The sequence below is a fragment of the Erpetoichthys calabaricus genome, chromosome 17, assembly GCF_900747795.2.
Source record: "Erpetoichthys calabaricus chromosome 17, fErpCal1.3, whole genome shotgun sequence".
Lineage (NCBI taxonomy): Eukaryota > Metazoa > Chordata > Cladistia > Polypteriformes > Polypteridae > Erpetoichthys > Erpetoichthys calabaricus.
In genome coordinates, this window is record NC_041410.2 from 60,912,954 (window position 1) to 60,922,895 (window position 9,942).

A 9,942-nucleotide genomic window follows, 5' to 3' on the forward strand; every position below is an offset into this window, starting at 1 on the left:
AAAACGTATCTTTTCAAATTGGCATACCAATTTTGAATTTTGTGTTGTTACTGCCAGTTATCTTTGTTTGTCTTTCCTTTAACAGTGAAATGATACACTCAATGACAAAAGTAAACAATTTTATTGTATACAAATTGGCTTAATAATTTCTGAAAACATTTCACTCATTCCTCTCTCAATCTCTCTCTCTCACACACACATGCGCGCACACACACAATGTGGTTACTTAAATATATACAGGATAGGATCTAAAATCCTTGAAACAGAACTGTCTTACATAGCTTTTTCTGTGTGTTGCCACTCTGTAATTTGAGAGTATTCAGTCTGGCAATATGGTGCAGCCTTAGTTTGTGTAAGACAGACACAACTAAAGACATGAGCATAAAATAATGGTTGTCAGTTTCAAACTGTGTTTCCCCAATGTGTTCCGTGAGAAAAAACACATCATCTGAACCAATCTCCGCCCGAAAAAACTGACTGATCAAAGATACACTGACAGTTTGCCCTAATGTCGACTGTTGGATAACACACTCAGCTACTTTGACCACCTGAACTGTACCCTCAGAAGGAATCATCAAACTTCCTTTGTTTTTTTAATGTGAGCAAGTGGTAGCTTTGATCATATGATGCCGGTACAGCATCTGTTACCAAACTAGCACTGCACACATCACAGGACAGCTTTCTCAAAATCCTGTCTAAGGGCTACCTCCCACTGCTTCCTGAGGTGAATTTCTTTGGAAAACCCTCAAAGTTTGAGAAATGTTAACACCTAACAACAATCTACATAGTTAGTGACTAAATACGTTTAGCCAAAAAGTTGTTTGGAGGCTCACTTGAGCACATAAATGCGTAGCTTTGCTAGCTTATCCTGGCATAGCTAAAGTTAAGATTATAATGTGGGATTTTCAAATGGCCAAATATAACCAAAACAATTGTTCAGCTTTACCTATGAAATGTAATCCCTGTGATCTGGTTTGGAGCGTACAGCGGTTTGTACAATCCCAAGCAGCACATTCGTGAGGCATCTTTATCCATTACTTCACTCCACAGCAGTGCCACTCGTAATATGGCGGCGACGTTGACGTACGATGCTGCTGGTCATAAGGCGTCTAGTAATTCTATGTCTATGGTGGCGCATAGTTGCCTATAGGTCCCTAATGTTAATGTCCCCTTTGGGTGCCTAATCTTAAAAACGAAAATCCGATTTGCGGCACGATAATAGAAAAGGGTACTAGCCGTCCGTGCCGTTTTCAGGTACACCAAAAACCCAGTAAAACGCTTACTGTCTTGAATACTAACTGTGGTGTGGCCATGTATACAATTTCTTTTTTCTTTTATTAAGGTTTGACCATGAAGCAGCAGTCCGGAACTGGTGACTTTGACTTTTTGTTTCCGCGGATTTCATTTTGTGTAGAACAAGTATCCCGTTCTAATCAAAGCTCGTGAAAACTCCTGATGTAGATACGTCTGGCCTTATCATGTAGAACTAAAATCGTATTATTAGCAGCGGCAGTCATATTTTACTTAATATTAAATGACGCATTGTGCGCTAAAACTGTGAAAATGAAAGTTTTGCGAGTGTCATAACATATTTGATGTAAAGGACTAGTGGACAAATTCCTCAAAAATCGCCACCTATTGCAAAAAAAATGTTGCTGCATTTTCAGTGCCTTTGCGTGAAATTGCGCATTTTACGTTTAAGTCGAAGTACTTTCTTAACAAGAACAGTTTCTTACGTGTTGCCGCACTCGAGGGACATTTCGGACTTTCTCAGGGTTGTAAACTCCGCTAACGAAAATAAAATCAGGAAGGCACCTCCTTGGAGAGTCATGTTTTTCGGCACAGATGAATTTGCAGTGGAGTCTCTGAAGATTCTCACTGAGTCAAGGTGGGTGAAATTACGAGAAACGTAAAGTTTGTAAATGAAAGGAATGAAAGTAGTTATAGTACTAGACAATTTTCATAAGATTACGTTTCAAGCTAGTGATGTTTCATTTTTTGAAAACAAAGGTTAGAATAACCATTGTTAGAGTAAGACAGAACCTTCTAATTCAACCTGTTTTTAGATACCATAGTTTGCAGGATCAGAGTGTGGTACTTGTATACCTGTGATAACTTTAGAACAAAAAATAACATCCCGAAAAGTGCAGTATATGTATAGTCAAACCTTAAAGACAATGTATATTTCCACCAATAGATTTTTTAAATATAAGAAAGGTCCTTGCATTTGGAGGAATAATTACAAATCCAATCCAGTGTTTAAAATTAAGCATTCACATGTTTAACAAACTGCGGTGGGTTGGCACCCTACCTGGGATTGGTTCCTGCCTTGTGCCCTGTGTTGGCTGGGATTGGCTCCAGCAGACCCCCGTGACCCTGTGTTCGGATTCAGTGGGTTGGATGATGGATGGATGGATGTTTAACAAACCGGTGCTTCATTTAATTTTTATATACAGGTAGTGCACTTTCTAAACTCGGTGCTGAATCCATTTGCAGACATAATTATGTAACGTGGCAAACATATATAATAACATTTATTACTTTTGCACAATTTTTTACAAAGAGAGTAAGAGTTTTACAATAATATGCCAAAGAAAACGTATTTCATAGAAAGTTCTATACAGTCGATACTAAGGTCTGATGGCCAGGGAGGACAGAAAAAAAACTCCAGGGGCAGAGAGGCTGGAAAACAAAATCAGTAGCGGTTTCAAGGTCAAAACAAGAAACATTCAGTCCAAACTGGGCATTCTACCAAACATGAATGACTTATGTAGTTCCTTATTGTTTTTTATACTTTGTCTCAAAATATTCAATGCAGTGGGTTTCGTCGACAATTGGAGTATGAACTTTTATTCCAACATCACAACCCACTGCACAATGCTTTGTTCAGGTGGTGGTGGTGGTGGTGGTAGAAAACACCACCATGGAAAAACCAAACAAGAAAGGTAGAGATTAATAACAATTGTAAATTCATGAAGAATATGTTGGTTCTTTGCATGTATAATTTATTAGAAGCAGAACTAAAATGCAGCTGTGAAGAGGCCAAATTTAAAAAGTGGATTTTTGGGACTTTTTTTTTAATGATCCATGGTATTAGCCTGCTTTCTCTTCTTAAAACAAAGCTTAAAACTTCCAGTTAAATTATGAATAATAAATTGTAATATTCATTTGGGTACATTTGAAATTTGGATATCAGCCTGGCAGCATAAATCTAAAGTAAACTGCAAAGTATTCTGGCATATTAGAAAACGTGACTTGTGTTACTGTAATAAAGTCTGCACAATATTTTTTATTCTTCCAGTATCTTTCAATCAGATGTCTAAATAATGAGTTTAAGTATTTATGTCCTATGCTGATTAAGTGTCAGTAAGTGTCTTTATATGTTCGCTGCCTAGTGGTAATTTAAAAAGCCTACTTTTTTTGGTGCAGTTTGTACCCTTATTCATATTATAAATTGCACTGTACAATTTTTGTGTTTATTGTAGGTAGCTCTGTGTGCATGAAAATAATAAAAAGTCTAACAGTCGTATATGATCAATGTATGAAATGAGGTAATGAAACATGCATCGTTCATTTAGGTTGGATATTTTTAAGACAGAAAATGGCAACTTTGGTCTAAAAGCTTGTGTAAGTCTCAATGGATACAGAGTAACTAATTTAACTATGAATCCAAATTATATCACATGTATATGAACATAACAGGGAAAAGAAGCATAACTGTTATATAATAGGTCAGCAGGTAGTCTGTGACATCTGTTTTGAATTGTATGGTAGTTTCTATAGTAGTTTAAAAGAAAGAGTGTGAAGATTTGGATTTCATGGGTGAGAGAAGAAAAGGAGTGAAATTGTTATGTGGCACTTAAAAGTCTGAGAGATTGAGACAGTCTGGTTAGACCACGGGAGTGAGACACACACCTTAATGTCAAGGATAAGGGCTCATTTATACTTCACGCTCAGAATGCGGATGCGCACGCATCATGGCTGCCACGTGTTCCCAGCGTTCATCTGATGCGTCCACTGAGCAGGTCCTCAGAAATTAACGTGACGCGTGTGCGTGTTGCAGTACCAGCAAAAAGTTGGGGGGGGCGCAGTGTGATAAAAGTTGAAATGTGAAGTCAGAGTCTCTGTTTACTATCTACACGTGACAGAAAGCCTCTATGTGGATCCTACGGGATCAATGTGCCTGCTGCGATATTTGATGAATGGTTCGATGTGGTGAAGCAAAATGCCGACATACAGATGCATTTGTGGCGCTTTTATATTCAAGAGTCGCATATTCCCAATTGTAATGACACAATACATTTTAAAGTCTCACATACCATCTTTTGTGCCGTCTTTTTTTTCCTGGGGCTTCCTCCTGACCTGACAGCAGCTGCAAACAGCAATAGATCACCACACAGAACACATTAAATGTATGATATTCCAATTCTCTGCACATTTAGAATCCTTAGATTGTACTTGATATCACTTTCATGATGAAATGCATTAAAGTATGTATGTTGCATTTTACACATAAATCGTTAATTTCGTTTAAATAATGAATACTGTTAATAAGGGCGGCACGGTTCGCGCAGTGGGTAGCGCTGCTGCCTCGCAGTTGGGAGATCTGGGGACCTGGGTTCGATTCCCGGGTCCTCCCTGCGTGGAGTTTGCATGTTCTCCCCGTGTCTGCGTGGGTTTCCTCCGGGCGCTCCGGTTTCCTCCCACAGTCCAAAGACATGCAGGTTAGGTGGATTGGCGATTCTAAATTGGCCCTAGTGTGTGCTTGGTGTGTGGGTGTGTTTGTGTGTGTCCTGCGGTGGGTTGGCACCCTGCCCAGGATTGTTTCCTGCCTTGTGCCCTGTGTTGGCTGGGATTGGCTCCAGCAGACCCCCGTGACCCTGTGTTCGGATTCAGCGGGTTGGAAAATGGATGGATGGATACTGTTAATAATTACAGACATGAGGGTGACACTGTGGTGGAGCGGTAGCACTGCTGCCTCACAGGGAGTCATGTCGCTGGTATTCCCTGCCTAGAGTTTACATGTTTTCCTGCTGGGTTTCCACAGTTTGCTCCGGTTTCCTTCCAAAGATATGCAGATTTGGTGCCGCTAAAATGACTCCAGTGTATGTGTGTGCTTGTATTCACCTTGCGTTGAGATGATGCCCCGTCCAGGGATTGTTTCTGCCTCGTGCCCAATGCTTGCTGGAATGGATACATCCCTGGATTGATGGATTTAATCATTAAACATCCTTTTCAGAGATATTGCGGTAAGGTGTCATCGGAATTTAATGGGTGTTCCAGGCAATTCACAACATCGAAGCCGAACCTGTTCTCACAGTGATAATATCTCGCACTGCCACCTGGTGGATTCTTCCAGATTTATGTAAAGTACGCGCGCAAGTATAAACAGTAATACGCTTGCGTAGCAGGAGTGTCCGCTGGAGCATGTGTCGCGTCGTGTGAAGTATAAACCTGGCCTAAGACATCATTTGAAATCTAAAGAGCAAGATATACTGTAAAAAGATAAAATGTTTAGTGAGATGTACAAAATAGTTACAGTATTAAAACTAAGTACTAAAGGAAGCAAATGAATTGGATGATTAAAATAGACATCAGTTGTGGGTAGGGGGTGTGTGAAATACACATTGTGTGAACTAGTATAGAAATAAGTCTTGTACTTAAATATTATTTTGCTATCCCAAATGTGTAAACTTCCATAAAGAGGTTAAACCAAAGGTTCTCAGTGTTGGTCCTGGGAGCCCACTGTGGCTGCAGGTTTTTGTTCCAACCAGCTTCTATTTTTAATTGGACTCCTGGGCTAATTAAGTGAACTGCTATTTGTCAAATTCTGTGTTTTGGGAAAAATGTAGAAATTAGAACACTAAGTTTGGTATATTAAAATGTACCAAGCAGTTATATTGGAATAATGTATTTTGTTTTCTTTTTAACAATATTTTCATCTTGATTTTCATTGGTTTTTGCAGAGTGTTCTAATTGTTTAATTAATTCATTATTTTCTAATTAGTGGGTCTAACGCTGAAGTAGTTGCAGCCTTGTTGGTTTGCCTGGCTGGCTGCTCCACTGGTTGTCATTATTAGGATACAATGAAGGGAGCAAACTGCACAGAGAAAGAGCAAAATAGAATGAAATCAACAAAAGGTTGTTAAGCATTTAAATCTCTAGCAAAAGCAGATATATTCCTAAATGTCTTATAAATGTAAAACATGCTGCGGTGCTTTCTTAATGAAGAATATGTGAAGAGAAAAAAAATGTCTGCTAATTAATTGAGCTCAGTGTTATCAGATGTTGTCAATGATTAGGAATCTGGTTGGAACAAAAACCTGAAGCCACAGTGGGCCCCAGGACCGACATTGAGAACCCCTGGGTTAAACTGTAGTAGTGGTGAAATTTAATTTGGAGAATAAGCATGCTGTTCTTTTTTTACAGAAATCCCTCTGCTGGAAAAGTAGTGGACACCATTGACATTGTTACACTGCCAGTGATCTCTTCGAAAGAGGTACCAGTGAGAAGATTTGCCAGGCAACATCATCTTCTAATCCATGACTGGCCTCTTCAGTGGCCCTGTAAACATTTTGATGTTGGTGTAGTTGTATCATTTGGATGCCTTCTTAAAGAAGAACTTATTTGCAGATTTCCTTAGTGAGTTTTCTGTCTACTCCACTATAGCATTTTGTCTTCACTGATGTGAGTGATGTTCAAGCCATGCTTTTTTTGTTTTAGGTTTTATAGAATTGTTATATGATTATAATTTCCTAATAGGCAGTTGTCAGAGACAAGCCAAACAAGAATGACTTGATTATAATAACTGATTAACCTTTAGGCTAAGAAAACATGGGGAATTATAATAGGAGCTTCTTTGATTTCTAAATATTATGAAGTTATTTGTTTAACTTTATATTGATAAAAATAATTATATTAAGGGGTTGAATTGTAGTATTGTGGTTTCTGCGTAGTGTAACTTAATAAAGCAGGAAAATCATGCTGTGCTTTCAAGGCAAAGAAAACTTTCATGATTGACTCTACCATTATAGAATTAGTTCATAAATACAAATACAATATCCATGCTTGCCTTGAAAGTGTGTTAAAGATGTGACTAGTCAAAGTCAGTTGAGTGAGTGGCAAGAGTATTCACATTTTCATGCATTACCATACACAACCATGATACTGAAACAGAGTGTTCAAATTTATTTTAGGATTATTATGAACATAGCAACAATTGTTCAACCAGGCACCCATTTTCTAACCATCAGATCCAGTTCATGGTCGCTTGGAGTTAGTACCTATCCCGGCTACATTCGACAAAAGACTGGATCTAACCTTGGATGGAGTACCAGCCTCATACATATCAGTCTACACATCAATCCAAAATAAAATGTATTTAATGTTTCAAAATGTCCACATTGGCCAGTGTCTCACCTTGTAATGTTTCAGTCTACACATCAATCCAAAATAAAATGTATGTAATGTTTCAAAAAGTCCTCATTGGCCAGTGTCTCACCTTATAATGTGTCAAAGCAAATCTCTCCAGTCATAAGACATGTAGTGTGTTAACAAAAGTGCAGTTAACAGTGTTTAAGGATAGGTTTGATATTTTTCAAGTCATAGTTATTTCTTCACAAGCATGGTATATATATATTTGCATTTGTATTCTAAAGTTAAGTGTTCTCTATGAATTAAAGAAAAATACATAGCCAGTCCTGGCATTTTATAATGAACCCTATTGGGCATGGGATGCCAATGAAGGATAAAAAAGCATAAAAAAACGTATGAAATACATCCATTTTTAAAGGCCAAGACAGACATCGAGTATTGATGTGCATCTTCCGATTACACACACATTATAAAATAGCTCATACATGTCATTTCTGAGCAAAAACACCAATATTATCAAATTCATTCATTTTAAAAGATGACCAGTTTTGTGCACTGCCTAAGCCCTGTCTTCTTCCGCAATAAACTTGCATCCCCCACCCTGTGGTGAGGTTTCCTCTCCGTTGGTAAAATCACTGTTAATGCAACGTGGTTGGATTTTTAATTTGCTTTTGTATTTATTTGAGAACTCACCCAAGTGAATAAAAATGTGTTGTTCCCTTAAGAAAAATAGTGCAAGGGATATGTCATAACATTACTATTTCCAGATGCTTTTTGTTTGTCATAAACATGGATTTAAAATACAGAAGGCATATTTTCTTATAAACTCAAAGATGATGCATTTGATATGCTTTTATGGTTTTTTTTTTCTGTTGGAGCCTCTTGCCCCATAGCTTTCATTGTAAAATACCATGGCTGAATGTGCTATTTTTAAAATGTATAGAAAACACTTAACTTTAGGACATAATTTCATATGGAAAATGCATATATATAATATATATTGTGTGTATATATATATATATATATATATATATATATGTATGTATATGTATATACAGTCATATGAAAAAGTTTGGGAACCCCTCTCAGCCTGCATAATAATAATTTACTCTGCTTTTAACAAAAAAAAAAAAAAGATAACAGTGGTATGTCTTTCATTTCCTAGGAACATCTGAGTACTGGGGTGTTTTCCGAACAAAGATTTTTAGTGAAGCAGTATTTAGTTGTATGAAATTAAATCAAATGTGAAAAACTGGCCGTGCAAAAATTTGGATACCCTTGTAATTTTGGTGATTTGAATGCATGTAACTGCTCAATACTGATTACTTGCAACACCAAATTGGTTGGATTAGCTTGTTAAGTCTTGAACTTCATAGACAGGTGTGTCCAATCACAAGAAAAGGTATTTAAGGTGGTCAATTGTATGTTGTGCTTCCCTTTGACTCTCCTCTGAAGAGTGACAGCATGGGATCCTCAAAGCAACTCTCAAAAGATCTGCAAACAAAGATGGTTTAGTATCATGGTTTAGGGAAAGGCTACAAAAAGCTATCTCAGGGGTTTAAACTGTCAGTTTCAACTGTAAGGAATGTAATCAGGAAATGGAAGGCCACAGGCACAGTTGCTGTTCAACTCAGGCCTGGCAGGCCAAGAAAAATACACCTATATACATATATACAGTGTATATATATGTATGTATGTATATACAGTACTGTGCAAAAGTTTTAGGCAGGTGTGAAAAAATGCCGTAAACAAAGAATGCTTTCAGAAATTGAAATAATGATTGTTTATTGTTATTAATTTACAAAATGCAAAGTGAGCGAACAAAAGAAAAATCTAAATCAAATCAATATTTGGTGTTACTACCTTTTGCCTTCAAACCAGCATCAATTCTTATAGGTACACTTGCACAAAGTCAGGGATTTTGTAGGATTATAGTCAGGTGTATGATCAACCAATTATACCAGACAGGTGCTAATGATCATCAATGTCACACGTAGGTTGAAACACAGTCATTAACTGAAACAGAAACAGCTGTGTAGGAGGCTTAAAACTGGGTGAGGAACAGACATACTCTGCTACCAAGGTGAGGTTGTGGAAGACAGTTTCATGTCATGGCAAGATTGAACACAGCAACAAGACACAAGGTAGTTATACTGCATCAGCAAAGTCTCTCCCAGACAAAGATTTCAAAGCAGACTGGGGTTTCAAGATGTGCTGTTCAAGCTCTTTTGAAGAAGCACAAAGAAACGGGCAACGTTGAGGATCGTAGACGCAGTGGTCGGCCAAGGAAACTTAGTGCAACAGATGAAAGACACATCAAGCTTATTACCCTTCGAAATCGGAAGATGTCCAGCAGTGCCATCAGCTCAGAACTGGCAGAAACCAGTGGGACCCAGGTACACCCATCTACTGTCCGGAGAAGTCTGGCCAGAAGTGGTCTTCATGGAAGAGTTGCAGCCAAAAAGCCATACCTCCGACGTGGAAACAAGGCCAAGCGACTCAAGTATGCACGAAAACATAGGAACTGGGGTGCAGAAAAACATCAGCAGGTGCTCTGGACTGATGAGT

The 9,942-nt window shown here is 38.1% G+C and overlaps 1 protein-coding gene across 3 annotated transcripts in view; it reads left to right on the forward strand.

Moving 5' to 3' along the window:
* The first annotated feature begins 1,332 nt into the window (after window positions 1-1,332).
* The window catches only part of mtfmt (mitochondrial methionyl-tRNA formyltransferase), a 157,734-nt gene continuing 149,124 nt past the window's right edge, over window positions 1,333-9,942 (forward strand). The window contains exons 1-3 of one of the 3 annotated variants that reach the window (XM_051920233.1): window positions 1,349-1,442; window positions 1,485-1,888; window positions 6,430-6,642. In XM_051920233.1, coding sequence (XP_051776193.1) covers window positions 1,650-1,888; window positions 6,430-6,642 — 452 coding nt within the window. In that variant the 5' untranslated portion in view covers window positions 1,349-1,442; window positions 1,485-1,649. Of the gene's footprint in view, window positions 1,889-6,429; window positions 6,643-9,942 lie in introns of all 3 variants that reach the window. The other 2 variants (XM_028823099.2, XM_028823100.2) reach the window with 2 other exon arrangements.